At 54.2% G+C, this 25,479-nt stretch overlaps 1 protein-coding gene across 1 annotated transcript in view; it reads right to left on the reverse strand.

Annotated features, from left to right (window-relative positions):
* Positions 1-25,479, reverse strand: part of LOC142279870 (tubulin alpha-3 chain-like) — a 71,981-nt gene that overhangs the window by 21,856 nt on the left and 24,646 nt on the right. Inside the window, exon 4 of the mRNA XM_075332705.1 lies at positions 18,336-19,016. Coding sequence (XP_075188820.1) covers positions 18,336-19,016 — 681 coding nt within the window. The remainder of the gene's footprint in view (positions 1-18,335; positions 19,017-25,479) is intronic.

The following is a 25,479-nucleotide window of genomic DNA, read 5'->3' on the forward strand; positions in this document are numbered from 1 at the left end:
TGGTTGATGTATGCCACCGCTGTGGAGTTGTCCGACTGAATTCGGATCTGCCTTCCTTCCAGCCACTGCTGGAAGGCTAGTAGGGCAAGATACACTGCTCTGATTTCCAGAACATTGATCTGAAGGGTGGACTCCTGCTGAGTCCACGTACTCTGAGCCCTGTGGTGGAGAAAAACTGCTCCCCACCCTGACAGACTCGCGTCTGTCGTGACCACCGCCCAAGACGGTGGTAGGAAGGATCTTCCCTGTGATAATGAGGTGGGAAGAAGCCACCACTGCAGAGAGTCCTTGGCCGTCTGGGAAAGGGAGACTTTCCTGTCCAGGGATTTTGACTTCCCGTCCCATTGGCGGAGAATGTCCCATTGAAGTGGGCGCAGATGAAACTGCGCAAACGGAACCGCCTCCATTGCCGCCACCATCTTCCCGAGGAAGTGCATGAGGCGTCTTAAGGAGTGCGACTGACTTTGAAGGAGAGCCTGCACCCCAGTCTGCAGAGACCGCTGCTTGTCCAGCGGAAGCTTCACTATCGCTGAGAGAGTATGAAACTCCATGCCAAGATACGTTAGTGATTGGGTCGGTGACAGATTTGACTTTGAGAAGTTGATGATCCACCCGAACGTCTGGAGAGTCTCCAGTGCAACAGTCAAGCTGAGTTGGCATGCCTCTTGAGAGGGTGCCTTGACCAGTAGATCGTCCAAGCAAGGGATCACAGAGCGTCCCTGAGAGTGCAAGACTGCTACCACTGCCGCCATGATCTTGGTGAACACCCGTGGGGCTGTCGCCAGACCAAATGGCAGAGCTACGAACTGAAGATGGTCGTCTCCTATCACGAAGCGTAGAAAGCGTTGGTGCTCTGTAGCAATCGGCACGTGGAGATAAGCATCCTTGATGTCTATTGATGCTAGGAAATCTCCTTGAGACATTGAGGCAATGACGGAGCGGAGGGATTCCATCCGGAACCGCCTGGCGTTCACATGCTTGTTGAGCAGTTTTAGGTCCAGAACAGGACGGAATGAGCCGTCCTTTTTTGGCACCACAAAGAGATTGGAGTAAAAACCTTGACCTCGTTCCTGAAGAGGAACAGGGACCACCACTCCTTCTGCTCTTAGAGAATTCACCGCCTGCAGAAGGGCATCTGCTCGGTCGGGATGTGGGGAAGTTCTGAAGAACCGAGGCGGAGGACGAGAACTGAACTCTATCCTGTACCCGTGAGACAAAATGTCTGTTACCCACCGGTCTTTGACCTGTGGCAGCCAAATGTCGCAAAAGCGGGAGAGCCTGCCACCGACCGAGGATGCGGAGGGAGGCGGCCGAAAGTCATGAGGCAGCCGCCTTGGAAGCGGTACCTCCGGTTGCTTTCTTGGGGCGTGAGTGAGCCCGCCAGGAATCAGAGCTCCTTTGCTCTTTCTGAGTCCCTTTGGACGAGGAGAATTGGGGCTTGCCCGAGCCTCGAAAGGACCGAAACTTTGACTGCCACTTCCTCTGTGGAGGTTTGCTTGATCTGGGCTGGGGTAAGGAGGAGTCCTTACCTTTGGACTGTTTAATGATTTCCGCCAATTGCTCACCAAACAGTCTGTCTCCAGATAATGGCAAGCTGGTTAAACATTTTTTAGAAGCAGAATCTGCTTTCCATTCCTTTAACCACAAGGCTCTGCGCAAAACTACAGAGTTGGCGGATGCCACTGAGGTACGGCTTGTAGAGTCCAGTACCGCATTGATAGCGTAGGTCGCAAACGCAGACATTTGCGTAGTTAGGGACGCCACTTGCGGCACTGCTGGACGTATGAGAGAGTCCACCTGTGCCAGACCAGCTGAAATAGCTTGGAGCGCCCACACGGCCGCGAATGCTGGAGCAAACGACGCGCCAATAGCTTCATAGACAGATTTCAACCAAAGGTCCATCTGTCTGTCATTGGCATCTTTAAGTGAAGCCCCATCCTCCACTGCAACTATGGATCTAGCTGCAAGTCTGGATATTGGAGGGTCCACTTTTGGACACTGGGTCCAGCGTTTGACCACGTCAGGGGGAAAAGGATAACGTGTATCCTTAAGGCGTTTAGAAAAACGCTTGTCCGGATAAGCATGGTGTTTCTGGATGGATTCTCTGAAATCAGAGTGGTCCAGAAAAGTACTCAGTTTACGCTTGGGATACAGGAAATGGAATTTCTCCTGCTGTGCAGCTGCCTCCTCTGCAGAAGGGGCTGGGGGAGAAATATCCAACAGCCTATTGATGGCCGCTATAAGGTCATTTACCATGGCGTCACCATCTGGCGTATCCAAATTGAGTGCGGCGTCAGGACAAGACTCCTGATCACCCACCTCTGAGCCATCATATAGAGACCCTTCTCGCTGAGACCCTGATCCGCGTGATGACGTGGAGGGTCTCTCCCAGCGAGCTTGCTTAGGCGGACTGGGACTGTCATCGGAGTCAGAGCCCTCAGCCTGTGATGCCTGGGACCCCCTTGAATTACGGATTAATTCCAGCTGAGGGGGGCCGGGGAACATAGACACAGCGGTGTCCATGGTCTGAGCAACTGGCCTGGACTGCAAGGTCTCCAGGATTTTTGTCATAGTCACAGACATTTTATCAGCAAAGACTGCAAATTCTGTCCCCGTCACCGGGGTAGGGTTCACAGGCGTCTCTGCCTGGGCTACCACCACAATAGGCTCTGGCTGACGAAGTGCCACTGGGACTGAACATTGCACACAATGAGAGTCGTTGGAGCCTGCTGGTAGATTAGCCCCACATGCTGTACAAGCAGTGTATACAGCCCGTGCCTTGGCACCCTTGCGTTTTGCGGATGACATGCTGTTGTCTCCTCAAAGCAATATAGGGTGTACAGCCAAGAAGCGACCTTACAGTGCATACACAAATATAACACTGTGGCACTAGTGGGGCTGCACGTATGTGCTGCTTACCGCCCGCTTAGCGCGGGTGTGTGGTCGCCAGAAACCCCTAGCCTGGGTCCCTCAGAGCCTGCGTCCGTTCTCCAGCCAGACTGCATGTGTATAATGGCTGCCGGCGTCCTGGGGAGCTGCAAGCCTGGGGGCGGGCCTAGGGCGTGCACAGAGAAAAAGCGCGAAGCCTGTGTCCTACTGTGCTCAGTGAGAGGGCTGGAGCATGTAAATCGTGCTCCAGCCCTCGGCGCTGCCGATTGAACAGCGTCTCTCCCCTACCCTGATTGACAGGGTGGGGGGCGTTAACGAAGCGGAGCTAGGCCGCAGTAAACCGGGGACTAAAGTTAGAAGCGCCGCCGCCGTAAAAGCGCGGTCGGCGCGTCCCCGGCGCACTACAAGTCGCAGCTGCGCCGCCGCTCCAGGGGCGGTCGGCGCGGCGATCCACACACATAAAGTCCCCCAGTAATCTGCGGGGACTATAAGCCCAGCGCACAGCGCTACAGTCCCCGGCGCACTAGCACACCCAGCAAGCCTGGGGTGTGCGTGGCCTGCCATACGGGGACACAGAGTACCTGAAAGTTGCAGGGCCTTGTCCCTGAACGGCACTCCCGCTCCACATCCAGCAGGTTCTATGGGTCTGTGGATGGAGCCCGACCTCAGGGCTTGGTGGCCGGTAAGATCCCACTTCCTCAGAGCCCCTCAGGGGGATGGGGAAGGAAAACAGCATGTGGGCTCCAGCCTCCGTACCCGCAATGGGTACCTCAACCTTACAAACCACAAGTGGGGTAAGAAGGGAGCATGCTGGGGGCCCCATATGGGCCCTCTTTTCTTCCATCCGATATAGTCAGCAGCTACTGCTGACTAAACAGTGGAGCTATGCGTGGATGTCTGACCTCCTTCGCACAAAGCAGAAAAACTGGTGAGCCAGTGATCCCACTGGGGGTGTATAGCCAGAAGGGGAGGGGCCTTACACTTTTTAGTGTAATTGCTTTGTGTGGCCTCCGGAGGCAGTGCTATACACCCAATCGTCTGGGTCTCCCAATGGAGCGCCGAAGAAAAACGCTTATCTGGACAAGCATGGTGATTCTGGACTGCCTCTCTGAAATCAGAGTGGTCTAGAAACATACTCGGTGTACGCTTGGGGAACCTGAAACGGAATTTCTCCTGCTGAGAAGCTGACTCCTGCGCCGGAGGAGTTGAGGGAGAAATATCCAGCATTTGATTGATGGACGCAATAAGGTCGTTCACTATGGCGTCCCCGTCTGGAGTATTAAGATTGAGAGCGCCCTCAGGATCAGAATCCTGATCAGCTGTCTCCGCATCATCAACCAGAGATTCCCCCCGCTGAGACCCTGAACAATATGATGTCGAGGGAAATTCTAAGTGAGCCCGCTTAGTCGGTCTGGGGCCGGGGTCTGTGTCAGAACCCTCAGCCTGGGATGTATGAGATACCCCGGGAGGACATTGTTGGTCCAACTGAGGGGGGCCAGGGAACAATGATTCAACAGAGTCCCTTTGCTGAGATACCGGCCTGGACTGCAAGGCTTCTAGTATCTTAGCCATAGTCTCAGAGAGTTTTGCAAACTCAGTCCCCGTCACCTGGACAGTGTCAACAGGTGGCTCCCCCTGGGCCCCTCTTAGCAGAGGCTCTGGCTGAAGAAGTGCCACAGGGGCCGAACATTGCACACAATGAGGGTCAGTGGGACCTGCCGGCAGCTGGGTCGTACAAGCGGCGCAGGCAGCATAATGAAGGGAATTTTGTTACTTACCGTAAATTCCTTTTCTTCTAGCTCTTATTGGGAGACCCAGACGATTGGGGTATAGCTACTGCCCTCCGGAGGCCACACAAAGCACTACACTAAAAAGTGCAAGGCCCCTCCCCTTCTGGCTATACCCCCCCGTGGTATCACGGGTTCTCCAGTTTTAGTGCCAAAGCAAGAAGGAGGAAGCCAATGAAGGGAATTTTGTTACTTACCGTAAATTCCTTTTCTTCTAGCTCTTATTGGGAGACCCAGACGATTGGGGTATAGCTACTGCCCTCTGGAGGCCACACAAAGCACTACATCAAAAGTGCAAGGCCCCTCCCCCTCTGGCTATACCCCCCCCCGTGGTATCACGGGTTCTCCAGTTTTAGTGCCAAAGCAAGAAGGAGGAAGCCAATAACTGGTTTAAACAAATTAACTCCGAATAACATCGGAGAACTGAAAAACCGTTCAACATGAACAACATGTGTACCCGCAAACAACAAAAAAACATCCCGAAGGACAACAGGGCGGGTGCTGGGTCTCCCAATAAGAGCTAGAAGAAAAGGAATTTACGGTAAGTAACAAAATTCCCTTCTTCTTCAGCGCTCTATTGGGAGACCCAGACGATTGGGACGTCCAAAAGCTGTCCCTGGGTGGGTAAAGAAATACCTCATGTTAGAGCTGCAAAACAGCCCTCCCCTACGGGGGTGTCACTGCCGCCTGCAGGACTCTTCTACCTAAGCTGGCATCCGCCGAAGCATAGGTATGCACCTGATAATGCTTGGTGAAAGTGTGCAGACTGGACCAGGTAGCTGCCTGGCACACCTGTTGAGCCGAAGCCTGGTGACGTAATGCCCAGGACGCACCCACGGCTCTGGTTGAGTGGGCTTTTAGCCCTGAAGGAACCGGAAGCCCCGCAGAACGGTAGGCCTCTAGAATTGGTTCTTTGATCCATCGAGCCAGGGTGGCTTTAGAAGCCTGCAACCCCTTGCGCGGACCAGCGACAAGGACAAAAAGTGCATCGGCACGGCGCATGGGCGCCGTGCGGGAAATGTAGATTCTGAGTGCTCTCACCAGATCTAGCAAACGTAAGTCCTTTTCATACCGGTGAACCGGATGAGGACAAAACGAAGGCAAGGATATATCCTGATTAAGATGAAAAGAGGATACGACCTTAGGGAGAAACTCCGGAATAGGGCGCAGCACTACCTTGTCCTGGTGGAACACCAGGAAGGGAGCCTTGGATGACAGAGCTGCCAGCTCAGACACTCGCCGAAGCGATGTGATCGCAACAAGAAACGCCACTTTCTGTGACAGCCGAGAAAAGGAAACTTCCTTCAGAGGCTCGAAGGGCAGCTTCTGGAGAGCAACTAGTACCCTGTTCAGATCCCATGGATCTAACGGCCGCTTGTACGGGGGCACAATATGACAGACCCCCTGCAGGAACGTGCGCACCTTAGAAAGACGTGCTAGACGCTTCTGAAAAAACACGGATAGTGCCGAAACTTGCCCTTTAAGGGAGCTGAGCGACAAGCCCTTTTCTAACCCCGATTGCAGGAAGGAAAGAAACTTGGGCAATGCAAATGGCCAGGGAGACACTCCCTGAGCAGAGCACCAGGATAAGAAAATCTTCCACGTTCTGTGGTAGATCTTAGCCGAATTCGACTTTCTAGCTTGTCTCATTGTGGCAACGACTCCTTGAGATAATCCTGCAGATGCTAGGATCCAGGACTCAATGGCCACACAGTCAGGTTCAGGGCCGCAGAATTCTGATGGAAAAACGGCCCTTGGGACAGTAAGTCTGGTCGGTCTGGCAGTGACCACGGTCGACCGATCGTGAGATGCCACAGATCCGGATACCACGACCTCCTCGGCCAGTCTGGAGCGACGAGCATGATGCGGCTGCACTCGGATCTGATCTTGCGTAGCACTCTGGGCAAGAGCGCCAGAGGCGGAAACACGTATGGGAGCTGAAACTGCGACCAATCTTGAACCAAGGCATCTGCCGCCAGAGCTCTTTGATCACGCGACCTCGCCATGAATGCCGGGACCTTGTTGTTGTGCCGGGATGCCATTAGGTCGACGTCCGGCACTCCCCAGCGGCGACAGATTTCCTGAAACACGTCCGGGTGAAGGGACCATTCCCCTGCGTCCATGCCCTGGCGACTGAGGAAGTCTGCTTCCCAGTTTTCTACGCCTGGGATGTGAACCGCGGATATGGTGGATGCTCTGTCCTCCACCCACATTAGAATGCGCCGGACTTCTTGGAAGGCTTGCCGACTGCGCGTCCCTCCTTGGTGGTTGATGTATGCCACCGCTGTGGAGTTGTCCGATTGGATTCGGATCTGCTTTCCTTCCAGCCACTGTTGGAAGGCCAGTAGAGCAAGATACACTGCTCTGATCTCCAGAACATTGATCTGAAGGGTGGACTCCTGCGGAGTCCACGTCCCCTGAGCCCTGTGGTGGAGAAATACTGCTCCCCACCCTGACAGACTCGCATCTGTCGTGACTACTGCCCAGGATGGGGGCAGGAAGGATCTTCCCTGAGACAATGAGGTGGGAAGGAGCCACCATTGTAGGGAGTCCTTGGCCGTCTGGGAAAGCGAGACTTTCCTGTCCAGGGACGTTGACTTCCCGTCCCATTGGCGGAGAATGTCCCATTGAAGTGGGCGCAGATGAAACTGCGCAAAGGGAACTGCTTCCATGGCTGCCACCATCTTCCCTAGGAAATGCATGAGGCGCCGCAAGGGATGCAACTGGCCCTGCAGAAGAGATTGCACCCCTGTCTGTAGTGACCGCTGCTTGTTCAGCGGAAGCTTCACTATCGCTGCTAGAGTATGAAACTCCATGCCAAGATACGTTAGTGATTGAGTCGGTGATAGGATCGACTTTGGAAAGTTGATGATCCATCCGAAAGACTGTAGGGTCTCCAGCGTAGCATTCAGGCTGTGCTGACATGCCTCTTGAGAGGGAGCTTTGACCAATAAATCGTCTAGGTAAGGGATCACCGAGTGTCCTTGAGAGTGCAAGACTGCTACCACCGCCGCCATGACCTTGGTGAAGACCCGTGGGGCTGTTGCCAGACCAAATGGCAGAGCTACGAACTGAAAATGGTCGTCTCCTATCACAAAACGTAGAAAACGTTGATGTTCTGTAGCAATTGGCACGTGGAGATAAGCATCTTTGATGTCTATTGAGGCAAGGAAGTCTCCTCTGGACATTGAGGCAATGACAGAACGCAGGGTTTCCATCCGGAACTTCCTGGCGTGCACATGTTTGTTGAGCCGTTTTAGGTCCAGAACAGGACGGAACGAGCCGTCCTTTTTTGGAACCACAAAGAGATTGGAGTAAAACCCTTGCCCTTGTTCCTGAGGAGGGACTGGGATCACCACTCCTTCCGCTCTTAGGGAGCCCACCGCCTGCAGCAGAGCATCTGCTCGGTCTGGATGTGGGGAGGTTCTGAAGAACCGAGCTGGAGGACGAGAATTGAACTCGATTCTGTACCCGCGAGACAAAATGTCCGTCACCCACCGGTCTTTGACCTGTGACATCCAAATGCCGGAAAAGCGGGAGAGCCTGCCCCCGACCGGCGATGCGGAGGGAGGGGGCTGGAAGTCATGAGGTAGCCGCTTTGGAAGCGGTACCTCCATTTGCTTTCTTGGGGCGCGTGTGAGCCCGCCACGAATCTGAGTTTCTTTGCGTCCTCTGAGTCCCTTTGGACGAGGTAAATGGTGTCTTGCCCGAACCTCGAAAGGACTGAAACCTCTGCTGCCACTTTTTCTGCTGAGGTTTGGTTGTTCTGGGTTGTGGTAAAGAGGAGTCTTTACCCTTAGACTGCTTAATGATATCAGCCAATGGCTCGCCAAACAGTCTATCTCTAGATAAAGGCAAACTGGTTAAACATTTTTTGGAACCAGCATCTGCTTTCCAGTCCTTTAACCACAAGGCTCTGCGCAAAACTACCGAATTGGCGGACGCCATTGAGGTGCGACTGGTAGATTCTAGGACCGCATTGATAGCGTAAGACGCAAACGCCGACATCTGCGTGGTAAGGTGCGCCACTTGCGGCACTGCTGGATGTATGATAGCATCCACTTTTGCTAAGCCAGCTGAAATAGCCTGGAGTGCCCATACGGCTGCGAATGCCGGAGCAAACGACGCGCCGATAGCTTCATAGACAGATTTTAACCAAAGGTCCATCTGTCTGTCATCGGCATCTTTAAGTGAAGCGCCATCCTCCACTGCAACTATGGACCTAGCTGCGAGTTTGGAAATCGGGGGGTCTACCTTTGGACACTGTGTCCAGCGCTTGACCACCTCAGGGGGGAAAGGGAAACGCGTATCTTTAGATCGTTTAGAGAAACGCCTTTCTGGGTGAGCGTCGTGCTTCTGGATTGATTCTCTGAAGTCAGCGTGATCCAACAAAGCACTCAATTTACGCTTGGGATAAAGGAAACGAAACTTCTCCTGCTCCGCAGCCGCCTCTTCTGCTGAAGGGGCTGGGGGAGAAATATCCAACAGCCTATTGATGGCTGAGATAAGGTCGTTTACCATGGCATCCCCATCAGGGGTATCCAGGTTGAGAGGGGTTCCAGGAATGGATTCCTGATCACTCTCATCAGACACATCACAGGGAGACTGATTGCGCTGAGACCCTGAGCAGTGTGATGACGTCGAGGGTCTTTCCCAGCGAGCTCGCTTAGGGTGGCTGGGGCTATCATCTGAGTCATAATCCTCGGCCTGTGAAGCCGGGGACCCCCCTGTGGGCTGGATTAATTCCAAGTGAAGGGGACCTGAGGACAGAGGCCTCGCCGTGCCCAAAGACTGAGCCCCATGCATAGATTGCAAGGTTTCAAGGATTTTTGCCATAGAGACAGACATATTATCAGCAAAAACTGCAAAGTCTGTCCCTGTCACCGGGGCAGGACTTACAGGCGTCTCAGCCTGGGTCACTCTCCCTCCTGACTCCGGCTGGCGAAGCAGCACCGGGTCGGAGCATTGCACACAATGGGGGTCATCGGAGCCTGCTGGTAGATTAGCCCCACATGCAGCACCCGCAGTATACACAGCCCTAGCCTTGGCAGCCTTGCGTTTTGAGGATGGCATGTTGTTGCTTCCACAGAGTGATCTGGGAGATGCAGCCAGAAGCGACCTCACAGTGCAAGAAATACAATATCTCTATATCCTACACAGTACACCGATACACCGTGAGGCACTAGAGGGACCAGCACAGAAAAATCGCTTACCGCCCGCTTAAAAAGCGGGTGTGTGGTCGCCAGATAGCCCCTAGTCCAGGTCTCCCAGAGCCTTGCGTCCTTCCTCCAGCCAGACTGCATGTAATGGCTGCCGGCGTCCTGAGAGAGAAGGGGGGCGGGCCCTGGGCGTTCCTGGCTAAGAGCGGGAAGCCTGCTTCCCTCTGTGCCTAGTGTGAGGGCTGGAGCATGTAAATCAGGCTCCAGCCCTCGTCGCTGCTAGCGAACAGCGTCTCTCCCCTACCCTGAATGACAGGGTGGGGGCGGGAACGAATCGGAGCTGCCGGCGTCCTAGGCCCAAAAAGCCGGGGACTCAATTTATAACCGCCGCCGCCGTAAAAGCGCGGACGGCGGATCCCCGGCGCACCACAAGTCACAGCAGCGCCGCCCGGTCCAGAGGGGGTCGGCGCTGCGTTCCCATACACAAACAATCCCCCAGTAATCTGTAGGGACACTAACTCCAACGTTGCGGTCCCCGGCGCACTACAACACCCAGCCAGCCCGGAGTGTGTCTGTGCCTGCCGGGGACACAGAGTACCTGTATGATGCAGGGCCTGTCCCTGATCGTACTCCTGCTCCGTCTCCATCAGGTTCTAATGGGTCTGTGGATGGAGCCCGGCGTCAGAGCTGAGAGGCCGGCAGGATCCCACTTCCACAGAGCCCTACCAGGGGATGTGGAAGGAAAACAGCATGTCAGGCTCCAGCCCTGTACCAGCAATAGGTACCTCAACCTTACAACACCATCCAGGGGTGAGAAGGGAGCATGCTGGGGACACTATATGTGTCCTCTTTTCTTCCATCCGAAATAGTCAGCAGCTACTGCTGACTAAAATCTGTGGAGCTATGCATGGAATGTCTGACCTCCTTCGCACACAAAGCTAAAACTGGAGAACCCGTGATACCACGGGGGGGGGTATAGCCAGAGGGGGAGGGGCCTTGCACTTTTGATGTAGTGCTTTGTGTGGCCTCCAGAGGGCAGTAGCTATACCCCAATCGTCTGGGTCTCCCAATAGAGCGCTGAAGAAAACTGGTTTAAACAAATTAACTCCGAATAACGTCGGAGAACTGAAAAACCGTTCAACATGAACAACATGTGTACCCGCAAACAACAAAAAAATCCCGAAGGACAACAGGGCGGGTGCTGGGTCTCCCAATAAGAGCTAGAAGAAAAGGAATTTACGGTAAGTAACAAAATTCCCTTCTTCTTCAGCGCTCTATTGGGAGACCCAGACGATTGGGACGTCCAAAAGCTGTCCCTGGGTGGGTAAAGAGATACCTCATGTTAGAGCTGCAAAACAGCCCTCCCCTACGGGGGTGTCACTGCCGCCTGCAGGACTCTTCTACCTAAGCTGGCATCCGCCGAAGCATAGGTATGCACCTGATAATGCTTGGCGAAAGTGTGCAGACTCGACCAGGTAGCTGCCTGGCACACTTGTTGAGCCGAAGCCTGGTGTCGTAATGCCCAGGACGCACCCACGGCTCTGGTTGAGTGGGCTTTTAGCCCTGAAGGAACCGGAAGCCCCGCAGAACGGTAAGCCTCTAGAATTGGTTCTTTGATCCATCGAGCCAGGGTGGCTTTAGAAGCCTGCAACCCCTTGCGCGGACCAGCGACAAGGACAAAAAGTGCATCGGAACGGCGCATGGGCGCCGTGCGGGAAATGTAGATTCTGAGTGCTCTCACCAGATCTAGCAAACGTAAGTCCTTTTCATACCGGTGAACCGGATGAGGACAAAAGGAAGGCAAGGATATATCCTGATTAAGATGAAACGAGGATACGACCTTAGGGAGAAACTCCGGAATGGGGCGCAGCACTACCTTGTCCTGGTGGAACACCAGGAAGGGAGCCTTGGATGACAGAGCTGCCAGCTCCGACACTCGCCGAAGCGATGTGATCGCAACAAGAAACGCCACTTTCTGTGACAGGCGAGAAAAGGAAACTTCCTTCAGAGGCTCGAAAGGCGGCTTCTGGAGAGCAACTAGTACCCTGTTCAGATCCCATGGATCTAACGGCCGCCTGTACGGGGGCACAATATGACAGACCCCCTGCAGGAACGTGCGCACCTTAGGAAGACGTGCTAGACGCTTCTGAAAAAACACGGATATTGCCGAGACTTGCCCTTTAAGGGAGCTGAGCGACAAGCCCTTTTCTAACCCCGATTGCAGGAAGGAAAGAAAGGTAGGCAATGCAAATGGCCAAGGGGATACTCTCTGTGCAGAGCACCAGGATAAGAAAATCTTCCACGTTCTGTGGTAGATCTTAGCAGACGTTGACTTCCTAGCTTGTCTCATTGTGGCTACGACTCCTTGAGATAATCCTGCGGACGCTAGGATCCAGGACTCAATGGCCACACAGTCGGGTTCAGGGCCGCAGAATTCTGATGGAAAAACGGCCCTTGGGACAGTAAGTCTGGTCGGTCTGGCAGTGACCACGGTCGACCGACCGTGAGATGCCACAGATCCGGATACCACGATCTCCTCGGCCAGTCTGGGGCGACGAGTATGACGCGGCTGCAATCGGATCTGATCTTGCGTAACACTCTGGGCAAGAGTGCCAGAGGTGGGAAGACGTATGGGAGCCGAAACTGCGACCAATCTTGAACTAATGCGTCTGCCGCCAGAGCTCTTTGATCGCGCGACCTCGCCATGAATGCCGGGACCTTGTTGTTGTGCCGGGACGCCATTAGGTCGACGTCCGGCACTCCCCATCGGCGACAGATTTCCTGAAACACGTCCGGGTGAAGGGACCACTCCCCTGCGTCCATGCCCTGGCGACTGAGGAAGTCTGCTTCCCAATTTTCTACGCCTGGGATGTGAACCGCGGATATGGTGGAGGCTGTGTCCTCCACCCACATTAGAATGCGCCGGACTTCTTGGAATGCTTGCCGACTGCGCGTCCCTCCTTGGTGATTGATGTATGCCACCGCTGTGGAGTTGTCCGACTGGATTCGGATCTGCTTTCCTTCCAGCCACTGTTGGAAGGCCAGTAGGGCAAGATACACTACCCTGATTTCCAGAACATTGATCTGAAGGGTGGACTCCTGCGGAGTCCACGTCCCCTGGGCCCTGTGGTGGAGAAACACTGCTCCCCACCCTGACAGACTCGCATCTGTCGTGACCACTGCCCAGGATGGGGGCAGGAAGGATCTTCCCTGAGACAATGAGGTGGGAAGGAGCCACCATTGTAGAGAGTCCTTGGCCGTCTGGGAGAGAGAGACTTTCCTGTCCAGGGACGTTGACTTCCCGTCCCATTGGCGGAGAATGTCCCATTGAAGTGGGCGCAGATGAAACTGGGCAAAGGGAACTGCTTCCATGGCTGCCACCATCTTCCCGAGGAAGTGCATGAGGCGCCGTAAGGGGTGCGACTGGCCTTGAAGGAGGGATTGCACCCCTGTCTGTAGGGACCGCTGCTTGTTCAGCGGAAGCTTCACTCTCGCTGCTCGAGTATGAAACTCCATGCCAAGATACGTTAGTGACTGTGACGGTGACAGATTCGACTTTGGAAAGTTGATGATCCATCCGAACGTCTGTAGAGTCTCCAGCGTAGCATGTAGACTGAGTTGGCATGCCTCTTGAGAGGGTGCCTTGACAAGTAGATCGTCTAGGTAAGGGATCACCGAGTGTCCCTGAGAGTGCAAGACTGCTACCACCGCCGCCATGACCTTGGTGAAGACCCGGGGGGCTGTCGCCAGACCGAATGGCAGAGCTACGAACTGAAGATGGTCGTTTCCTATCACAAAACGTAGAAAACGTTGATGTTCTGTAGCAATTGGCACGTGGAGATAAGCATCTTTGATGTCTATTGAGGCAAGGAAGTCTCCTTGAGACATTGAGGCAACGACAGAGCGGAGGGTTTCCATCCGGAACCGTCTGGCGTGCACATGTTTGTTGAGCAGCTTTAGATCCAGAACAGGACGGAACGAGACGTCCTTTTTTGGAACCACAAAGAGATTGGAGTAAAACCCTCGCCCTTGTTCCTGAGGCGGTACAGGAACCACTACTCCTTCCGCTCTTAGGGAGTCCACCGCCTGCAGCAGGGCATCTGCTCGGTCTGGATGTGGGGAGGTTCTGAAGAACCGAGCTGGAGGACGAGAACTGAACTCGATTCTGTACCCGCGAGACAAAATGTTTGTCACCCACCGGTCTTTGACCTGTGACGTCCAAATGTCGGAAAAGCGGGAGAGCCTGCCCCCAACCGGAGATGCGGAGGGGGGGGGCTGGAAGTCATGAGGTAGCCGCTTTGGAAGCGGTTCCTCCATTTGCTTTCTTGGGGCGTGCGTGAGCCCGCCAGGAATCTGAGACTCTTTGCGTCCTCTGAGTCCCTTTGGACGAGGAGAATTGTGTCTTGCCCGAACCTCGAAAGGACTGAAACCTCTGCTGCCATTTTTTCTGCTGAGGTTTGCTTGATCTGGGCTGAGGTAAGGAAGAGTCTTTACCCTTGGACTGTTTAATGATGTCAGCCAATGGCTCGCCAAACAGTCTATCTCTAGATAAAGGCAAGCTGGTTAAACATTTTTTGGAACCAGCATCTGCTTTCCAGTCCTTTAACCACAAGGCTCTGCGCAAAACTACCGAATTGGCGGACGCCATTGAGGTGCGGCTGGTAGATTCTAGGACCGCATTGATAGCGTAAGACGCAAACGCAGACATCTGCGAGGTAAGGGACGCCACTTGCGGCGCCGCTGGATGTATGATAGCATCCACTTTTGCTAAACCAGCTGAAATAGCTTGGAGTGCCCATACGGCTGCGAATGCTGGAGCAAACGACGCGCCGATAGCTTCATAGACAGATTTTAACCAAAGGTCCATCTGTCTGTCATTGGCATCCTTAAGTGAAGCGCCATCCTCCACTGCAACTATGGATCTAGCTGCAAGTTTGGAAATCGGGGGGTCTACTTTTGGACACTGGGTCCAGCGCTTGACCACATCAGGGGGGAAAGGAAAACGTGTATCCTTAGAACGTTTAGAGAAACGCCTTTCAGGATGAGCGTCGTGTTTCTGGATTGATTCTCTGAAGTCAGAGTGATCCAAGAAGGCACTCAATTTACGCTTGGGATAGAGGAAACGAAACTTCTCCTGCTCTGCAGCTGCCTCCTCTGCAGAAGGAGCTGGGGGAGAAATATCCAACAGCCTATTGATGGCTGAGATAAGATCGTTTACCATGGCGTCCCCATCCGGGGTATCCAGATTGAGAGGGGTTCCAGGATAAGACTCCTGATCACTCTCTTCAGACGCATCACAGGGCGACTGATTGCGCTGAGACCCTGAGCAGTGTGATGACGTTGAGGGTCTTTCCCAGCGAGCTCGCTTAGGGTGGCTGGGGCTATCATCTGAGTCATAATACTCAGCCTGGGAAGCCGGGGACCCCCTTGCAGTCTGGACTAATTCCAACTGAGGGGGATTAGAGGACAGAGACCTCGCCGTGTCCATAGACTGAGCCCCAGACATGGATTGCAAAGTTTCAAGGATCTTTGCCATAGTCACAGACATTCCATCAGCAAAAACTGCAAAGTCTGTCCCTGACACCGGGGCAGGACTTACAAGCGTCTCAGCCTGGGTCACTACCCCTCCGGACTCCGGCTGGCGAAGCAGCACCGGATCTGAGCATTGCACACAATGGGGGTCTTTGGAACCTGCTGGTAGAGCAGCCCCACATGCAGCACACGCAGTGTACACAGCCCTAGCCTTGGCAGCCTTGCGTTTTGTGGATGACATGTTGCTGCCTCCTCAGAGCGATCTGGGGTCTAGCCAGGAAGCGACCTCACAGTGCAAGAAATAACTAAATATATATATCTGGTGACACAGTACACCAATACACACTGAGGCACTAGAGGGGCCAGCTGAAAAACCGCTTACCGCCCGCTTAAGAGCGGGTGTGTGTTCTCCAAAAGCCCCCTAGTCCAGGTCTCCCAGAGCCTTGCGTCCTTCCTCCAGCCAGACTGCATGTAATGGCTGCCGGCGTCCTGGGAGAGGAGGGGGGGCGGGCCCTGGGCGTTCCTGACTAAGAGCGGGAAGCCTGCTTCCCTCTGTGCCTAGTGAGAGGGCTGGAGCATGTAAATCAGGCTCCAGCCCTCGTCGCTGCTGCGAAACAGCGTCTCTCCCCTACCCTGATTGACAGGGTGGGGGCGGGAACGAAGTGGAGCTAGGCCGCAAAAGCCGGGGACTGGATTTATAAACGCCGCCGCCGTAAAAGCGCGGTCGGCGTGTCCCCGGCGCACTACAAGTCACAGCAGCTCCGCCGGTCCAGTGGGGGTCGGCGCTGCGTTCCCACAACACAAAGTCCCCCAGTAAACTGTAGGAACACTAACTCCAACGTTACGGTCCCCGGCGCACTACAACACCCAGCCAGCCCGGAGTGTGTCTGTGCCTGCCGGGGACACAGAGTACCTGTATGATGCAGGGCCATGTCCCTGATTGTACTCCTGCTCCATATCCATCAGGTTCAACTGGGTCTGTGGATGGAGCCCGGCGTCAGAGCTTAGAGGCCGGCAGGATCCCACTTCCACAGAGCCCTACAAGGGGATGTGGAAGGAAAACAGCATGTGGGGCTCCAGCCCCTGTACCAGCAATAGGTACCTCAACCTTACAACACCATCCACGGGTGAGAAGGGAGCATGCTGGGGGCCCTATATGGGCCCTCTTTTCTTCCATCCGAAATAGTCAGCAGCTACTGCTGACTAAAATCTGTGGAGCTATGTATGGATGTCTGACCTCCTTCGCACAAAGCTTGAAAACTGGAGAACCCGTGATACCACGGGGGGGGTATAGCCAGAAGGGGAGGGACCTTGCACTTTTTAGTGTAGTGCTTTGTGTGGCCTCCGGAGGGCAGTAGCTATACCCCAATCGTCTGGGTCTCCCAATAGAGCGCTGAAGAAAAGCCTGTGTTTTGGCACCCCTGCCTTTGTGGGCGCCATGCTATTGTTTTCCCTGAGTAACACAATAGGGTATATAGCCAGAATGAACTGTGCTCATACAGTGAAAGAGTATACTATAAACAAATAATGTATCAATACACTACAGCACCATGGGGCTAGCACCAACAGGTGCTGCTTACCACCCGCTTTAAAGCGGTTGTGAGGCCACCAGAGACGGTGTCTGGGTCTCCCAGGGTTTGTCCCTCTCTGCAGCGTCGGAGGAGCTGACAGGAATGGCTGCGGCGTCCTGACGAGAGGAGGGAGCCGTGGGCGTGGCTCAGAAAGTGCGGGAACTGGTGCTCACACTGTGCACAGTGAGGGGGGTGGAGTATGCAAATCATACTCCAGCCCTCAGTGCTGCTCGATCCGTGCAGCGTCCCGCCCTTCCCCTGCCTGTCAGGGCTGTGGGCGGGAGAAAAGGAAACTAGGCCGCAAGAAAGCCGGGGACTCGAGTATAAGCGTGGCCGCCGTAAAAGCGCGGCCGGCGCCGAAGTCCCCGGCGAACTACAAGTCCCAGCCGCGCCGCAGTTTCCCATGGCAGCGGCAGTTAGCGCGGTAGCCCCTACATATAAACACACTCAGCGACGCTGAGTGTGTAATGGCACAGTTTAACCCGGTCAGCGCCGCGGTCCCCGGTGCACTAGCACACCCAGCAAAGCTGAGGTGTTGCCGTGCGCGGTCCCCACAGGGATACAGAGTACCTTCAAGTAGCAGGGCCATGTCCCTGAACGGTACCCGGCTCCTATCCAGCAGGCTCCACAGGAGTTGTGGATGAAGCACGGTCTCAGTGCCTGGAGACCGATAGGATCCCACTTCGCCCAGAGCCCTGAGGGGGATGGGGAAGGAAAACAGCATGTGGGCTCCAGCCTCCGTACCCGCAATGGATACCTCAACCTTAACAACACCGCCGACAAGAGTGGGGTGAGAAGGGAGCATGCTGGGGGCCCTATATGGGCCCACTTTTCTTCCATCCGACCTGGTCAGCAGCTGCTGCTGACCAATCTGTGGAGCTATGTGTGCAGGTCTGCCTCCTTCGCACAAAGCAATAAAACTGAGGAGCCCGTGGGAGCACGGCACGGCAGAAGGGGAGGGGCTTAACACTTTTGAGTGTAATACTTTGTGCGGCCTCCGGAGGCATAGCCTATACACCCAATTGTTTGGGTCTCCCAATAGAGCGACAAAGAAAACGCAGTGTGCGCACAGGGCCTAATGGAGTCTTCAGACTTGGTATATTGATGACCTTTCCTTGGCACGGACATGCCATCACTTTATTATCAGTAGGGTTATACTTCTAGGACCCCCCACAATCCTGAGACTGAAGGGGCTAAGATGTCAATGTGTAGGAAAATTAGTGGATCCGCTTCAATCTCACAATCTGCACCCCACTAGTCATGTGATGGTATATCTTTTCTATAGGCTTCACTTTATTATATGGGTTTTTCCACCAATCTAATTCTGTGCTAATATTCTCGGCACTGGTAATGACACTTTCCATTTAGGCCGGTGTGGGTGGGTTTCTAATACTAACCTTGAATCCTGTTGGGCACCAGTCTACAAACTGAATAGTGCGTTTTGTCTTAATGGTTGCGATGGCGGCGTTGACATCCTTGGGGACCACGTCCCCCCTGTATAACATGCAGCAGGCCATGTATTTGCCGTGGCGGGGGTCACACTTCACCATCTGGTTTGCAGGCTCAAAGCAGGCATTGGTTATTTCGGCCACGGACAGCTGCTCGTGGTAGGCCTTCTCTGCAGAGATGACAGGCGCGTACGTGACCAGCGGGAAATGGATACGTGGATATGGAACCAGGTTTGTCTGAAATTCGGTGAGATCAACATTTAAAGCCCCATCAAACCTCAGCGAGGCAGTGATGGACGACACGATCTGCCCAATGAGACGGTTGAGATTTGTGTATGTTGGACGTTCAATGTCCAAGTTTCGGCGACAAATATCATAAATGGCCTCATTGTCCACCATAAAGGCACAATCTGAATGCTCCAGCGTGGTGTGTGTGGTCAGTATGGAGTTGTATGGCTCCACCACTGCTGTGGACACTTGCGGTGCTGGGTAGATTGCAAACTCAAGCTTGGACTTCTTGCCATAATCTACAGAGAGTCTCTCCATCAGAAGAGATGCAAATCCTGAGCCTGTGCCGCCTCCAAAGCTATGGAAAATGAGGAAACCTTGTAATCCGGTGCACTGGTCAGCCTGCGAGAGAAGATAGTGCCATATTACACAACTGTCATAACCAAAGCCTTCCATGTCCTCTATGTATAGATCAGTGCTGATCATAGGGGCCATAGAGGAGCCTCAGTCACCATCACAGCCCTGCGATCATGTAACGCCAGCTTCATACAGCGTGTCCACCCATCTCCTGTATACACCGCACCTATATACAGCGTGTCCACCCATCTCCTGTATACACCGCACCTATATACAGTGTGTCCACCCATCTCCTGTATACACCGCACCTATATACAGTGTGTCCACCCATCTCCTGTATACACCGCACCTATACAGAGCGTGTCCACCCATCTCCTGTATACACCGCACCTATATACAGTGTGTCCACCCATATACTGTATACACCGCACCTATATACAGTGTGTCCACCCATATCCTGTATACACCGCACCTATATACAGTGTGTCCACCCATCTCCTGTATACACCGCACCTATATACAGTGTGTCCACCCATCTCCTGTATACACCGCACCTATATACAGCGTGTCCACCCATCTCCTGTATACACCGCACCTATACAGAGCGTGCCCACCCATCTCCTGTATACACCGCACCTATATACAGTGTGTCCACCCATCTCCTGTATACACCGCACCTATATACAGCGTGTCCACCCATCTCCTGTATACACCGCACCTATACAGAGCGTGTCCACCCATCTCCTGTATACACCGCACCTATATACAGTGCGTCCACCCATCTCCTGTATACACCGCACCTATATACAGTGTGTCCACCCATATCCTGTCCACCGCCATTAACTTGAGAACGGCGGCAGCTATAGGCATAGAAGTGGTGTCTAGGTATAGTAAAGTAGCCATGCGCTACGCAATGAAGCCACCTATAGCGCCACCTGGTGGAAAACAACGGGCGTAGCATTTTTATCTCGAAAACGGAACAAAATAGAGACAAAAAGTGAATTACAAAGTTGTAGGGCATCATCAATTCAATACGAATCCACACCTTGCATACAGAAATGCTATGATATGAAACCCATGACCCCCCAAAGAAGGGAATTTTGTTTACTTACCGTAAATTCCTTTTCTTCTAGCTCCAATTGGGAGACCCAGACAATTGGGTGTATAGCTTCTGCCTCCGGAGGCCACACAAAGTATTACACTTAAAAGTGTAAGCCCCTCCCCTCTGCCTATACACCCCCCCGTGCATCACGGGCTCCTCAGTTTTGGTGCAAAAGCAGGAAGGAGGAAACATATAAATTGGTCTAAGGTAAATTCAATCCGAAGGATGTTCGGAGAACTGAAAACCATGAACCCAGAACAGTTCAACATGAACAACATGTGTACACAAAAGAAAAACAGCCCGAAGGGAACAGGGGAGGGCGCTGGGTCTCCCAATTGGAGCTAGAAGAAAAGGAATTTACGGTAAGTAAACAAAATTCCCTTCTTCTTTGTCGCTCCATTGGGAGACCCAGACAATTGGGACGTCCAAAAGCAGTCCCTGGGTGGGTAAAAGAATACCTCGGTAATAGAGCCGTAACACGGCCTCTTCCTACAGGTGGGCAACCGCCGCCTGAAGGACTCGTCTACCTAGGCTGGCATCCGCCGAAGCATAGGTATGCACCTGATAGTGTTTCGTGAAAATGTGCAGACTCGACCAGGTAGCCGCCTGACACACCTGCTGAGCCGTAGCCTGGTGCCGCAATGCCCAGGACGCACCCACGGCTCTGGTAGAATGGGCTTTCAGCTCTGACGGAACCGGAAGCCCAGAAGAACGGTAGGCTTCAAGAATTGGTTCCTTGATCCACCGAGCCAAGGTTGACTTGGAAGCCTGCGACCCTTTACGCTGGCCAGCGACAAGGACAAAGAGTGCATCCGAGCGGCGCAGGGGCGCCGTACGGGAAATGTAGAGTCTGAGTGCTCTCACCAGATCTAACAAGTGCAAATCCTTTTCACATTGGTGAACTGGATGAGGGCAAAAAGAAGGTAAGGAGATATCCTGATTGAGATGAAAAGGGGATACCACCTTAGGGAGAAAATCCGGAACCGGACGCAGAACCACCTTGTCCTGGTGAAACACCAGGAAGGGGGCCTTGCATGACAGTGCAGCTAGCTCAGACACTCTCCAAAGTGACGTGACTGCCACTAGGAAGACCACCTTCTGCGAGAGACGTGATAGAGAAATATCTCTCATTGGCTCGAATGGTGGTTTCTGAAGAGCCGTTAGCACCCTGTTCAGATCCCAGGGTTCTAGCGGACGCTTGTAAGGAGGGACTATGTGGCAAACCCCCTGCAGGAACGTGCGTACCTGCGGGAGCCTGGCTAGACGCTTTTGAAAAAACACAGAGAGCGCTGAGACTTGTCCCTTAAGAGAGCCGAGAGACAAACCCTTTTCCATTCCTGATTGAAGGAAGGACAGAAAAGTGGGCAAGGCAAATGGCCAGGGAGTAAAACCATGATCAGAGCACCAGGATAAGAAGATCCTCCACGTCCTGTGGTAGATCTTGGCTGAAGTTGGTTTCCTGGCCTGTCTCATAGTGGCAATGACCTCTTGAGATAACCCTGAAGCCGCTAGGATCCAGGACTCAATGGCCACACAGTCAGGTTGAGGGCCGCAGAATTCAGATGGAAAAATGGCCCTTGAGACAGCAAGTCTGGTCGGTCTGGTAGTGCCCACGGTTGGCCCACCGTGAGATGCCACAGATCCGGGTACCACGACCTCCTCGGCCAGTCTGGAGCGACGAGGATGGCGCGGCGGCAGTCGGACCTGATCTTGCGTAACACTCTGGGCAGCATTGCCAGAGGAGGAAACACATAAGGTAGTCGAAACTGCGACCAATCCTGAACTAATGCGTCCGCCGCCAGAGCTCTGTGATCTTGAGACCGTGCCATGAATGCCGGGACTTTGTTGTTGTGCCGAGACGCCATGAGATCGACGTCCGGCGTTCCCCAGCGGCAACAGATCTCTTGAAACACGTCCGGGTGAAGAGACCATTCCCCTGCGTCCATGCCCTGGCGACTGAGAAAGTCTGCTTCCCAGTTTTCTACGCCCGGGATGTGAACTGCGGATATGGTGGAGGCTGTGGCTTCCACCCACAGCAGAATCCGCCGAACTTCCTGGAAGGCTTGCCGACTGCGTGTGCCGCCTTGGTGATTGATATATGCCACCGCCGTGGCGTTGTCCGACTGAATTCGGATCTGGCTGCCTTCCAGCCACGGCTGGAACGCCTTTAGGGCTAGATACACTGCCCTTATCTCCAGAACATTGATCTGAAGAGAGGACTCTGGCTGTGTCCAGGTACCCTGGGCCCTGTGGTGGAGAAAGACCGCTCCCCACCCTGACAGACTCGCGTCCGTCGTGACCACAGCCCAGGATGGGGGCAGGAATGATTTCCCCTTCGACAGAGAAGTGGGAAGAAGCCACCACTGAAGGGAGGCCTTGGCTGCCCGCGAGAGGGAGACGTTCCTGTCGAGGGACATCGACTTTCTGTCCCATTTGCGGAGAATGTCCCATTGAAGTGGACGCAGATGAAACTGCGCAAAAGGAACTGCCTCCATTGCTGCCACCATCTTCCCTAGGAAGTGCATGAGGCGCCTCAAGGGGTGCGACTGGGCTCGAAGGAGAGATTGCACCCCTGTTTGTAGTGAACGCTGTTTGTCCAGCGGAAGCTTCACTATCGCTGAGAGAGTATGAAACTCCATTCCAAGATATGTCAGTGATTGGGCCGGTGACAATTTTGACTTTGGGAAATTGATGATCCACCCGAATCTCTGGAGAGTCTCCAGAGCAATGCTCAGGCTGTGTTGGCATGCCGCCCGAGAGGGGGCCTTGACAAGCAGATCGTCTAAGTAAGGGATCACCGAGTGTCCCTGAGAGTGTAGGACTGCTACCACTGTTGCCATGACCTTGGTGAAGACCCGTGGGGCTGTCGCCAGGCCGAAAGGCAGTGCCACGAACTGAAGGTGTTCGTCCCCGATGGCGAAGCGCAGGAAGCGCTGATGCTCTGGTGCAATCGGCACGTGGAGATAAGCATCTCTGATGTCGATTGATGCTAGGAAGTCTCCTTGGGACATTGAGGCGATGACGGAGCGGAGAGATTCCATTCGGAACTGCCTGGTTTTCACGTGTCTGTTGAGCAGTTTTAGGTCCAGAACGGGACGGAAAGATCCGTCCTTTTTTGGCACCACAAACAAGTTGGAGTAAAAACCGTGACCCCATTGCTGAAGGGGGACAGGGATCACCACTCCTTCTGCCTTCAGAGTGCTCACCGCCTGAAGAAGAGCATCGGCTCGCTCGGGGGGCGGAGATGTTCTGAAGAAACGAGTCGGGGGACGAGAGCTGAACTCTATCCTGTAACCGTGAGACAGAATGTCTCTCACCCATCGGTCTTGGACATGTGGCAACCAGGCGTCGCAAAAGCGGGAGAGCCTGCCACCGACCGAGGATGCGGTTTGGTGAGGCCGAAAGTCATGAGGAGGCCGCTTTAGGAGCGGTTCCTCCGGCGGTCTTCTTAGGACGTGACTTAGACCGCCATGAATCGGAGTTCCTCTGACCCTTCTGTGGCCTGTTGGACGAGGAGAATTGAGATCTGGCTGAGGGCCGAAAGGACCGAAACCTCGATTGTACCTTCCTTTGTGGAGGTCTGTTTGGTTTGGACTGGGGTAAGGACGAGTCCTTTCCCTTGGATTGTTTAATGATTTCATCCAGTCGCTCGCCAAACAGGCGGTCGCCAGAAAATGGCAACCCGGTTAAGAACTTTTTGGAAGCAGCGTCTGCCTTCCATTCACGTAGCCACATGGCCCTGCGGACTGCCACCGAATTGGCGGATGCTACCGCCGTACGGCTCGCAGAGTCCAGGACAGCATTCATGGCGTAGGACGCAAACGCCGACGCCTGAGAGGTTAAGGACACTACTTGCGGAGTAGAGGCACGTGTGACTGCATTAATCTCAGACTGACAAGCTGAGATAGCTTGGACCCATACGGCTGCGAATGCCGGAGCAAAGGACGCGCCGATAGCTTCATAGATGGATTTCATCAGGAGCTCTATCTGCCTGTCAGTGGCATCCTTGAGTGATGCATCATCTGCCACTGCAACTATGGATCTAGCCGCCAGTCTAGAGCCTGGAGGATCCACCTTGGGACACTGAGCCCAACCCTTGACTACGTCAGGGGGGAAGGGATAACGAGTGTCATTAAGGCGCTTAGTAAAGCGCTTATCTGGAAAGGATCGGTGTTTCTGGACTGTATCTCTGAAGTCGGAGTGATCAAGAAACCCACTCCGTGGACGTTTGGGGAACCTAAAATGGAATTTCTCCTGTTGAGAAGCTGACTCCTCAATCGGAGGAGCTGGAGGAGAAAGATCCAACACCTGATTGATGGACGCTATAAGGTCGTTTACTATGGCGTCCCCTTCAGGTGTATCAAGGTTGAGAGCGGTGTCAGGATCAGAGCCCTGATCTGCCCCCTCCGCTTCATCCTCCAGAGAGTCCTCATGCTGAGACCCTGAGCAGTGTGATGAAGTCGAGGGAATTTCCCAGCGAGCCCGCTTAGTCGGTCTGGGACTGCGGTCCGTGTCAGAGTCCTCACCGTGGGACCTATGAGTCGCCCCAGGAGCACTTTGCTGCTCCAACCGAGGGGGGCCTGGGGTCAATGATTCAACTGTGCCCGGGGCCAGTGTTACCGGTCTGGACTGCAAAGCTTCTAGTATTTTAGCAGACCATTTATCCATAGACTCAGACAGTTTGTCAGCGAATACTGCAAACTCTGTCCCTGTCACCTGGACAGTGGCAGCAGGTGGTTCCACCTGGGCCGGGGGTCCCACCAGTGGCAGAGGCTCCGGCTGAGTGAGTGTCACAGGGGCCGAACATTGCACACAATGAGGGTAGGTGGAACCTGCAGGTAGCATAGCCGCACATGAGGTACAGGTTGCAAAGTAAGCCTGTGCCTTGGCACCCTTGCTTTTTGCGGACGACATGCTGTTGTTGTTGTCTCCCCTCTGAAGTTCTCCAGCGTCTGAAGTGCTGACAGGAATGGCTGCCAGTGTTCTGAGAGGAGGAGGGAGCCGTGGGCGTGCCTCAGAAAGTGCGGGAATCTGGTGCCCCACGGTGCTCAGTGAGGGGGGAGGAGGATACAAAGTATGCTCCAGCCCTCAGCGCTGACGTCCAGTGCAGCGTCCCGCCCTTACCCCTGACTGGCAGGCCTGGGGGCGGGAGTATGCGGTACTAGGCCGCAAAAGCCAGGGACTAAAGTAATAAGCGCGGCCGGCAAACAAGCGCGGTCAGCGCGGTAGTCCCGGCGCACTAACACACCCAGCAGCTGCTGCAGCGTCCATAACACAGGCGCTCTATGCGCCGTCCCCAAGGGGACACAGAGTACCTCAGAGTAGCAGGGCCTTGTCCCTGATGATACCCGGCTCCTGTCCAGCAGATTCCCCCAGGGGCTGTGGAGGGAGCACGGTCCCAGTGCC

This window comes from Anomaloglossus baeobatrachus, unplaced genomic scaffold (assembly GCF_048569485.1).
Source record: "Anomaloglossus baeobatrachus isolate aAnoBae1 unplaced genomic scaffold, aAnoBae1.hap1 Scaffold_442, whole genome shotgun sequence".
Lineage (NCBI taxonomy): Eukaryota > Metazoa > Chordata > Amphibia > Anura > Aromobatidae > Anomaloglossus > Anomaloglossus baeobatrachus.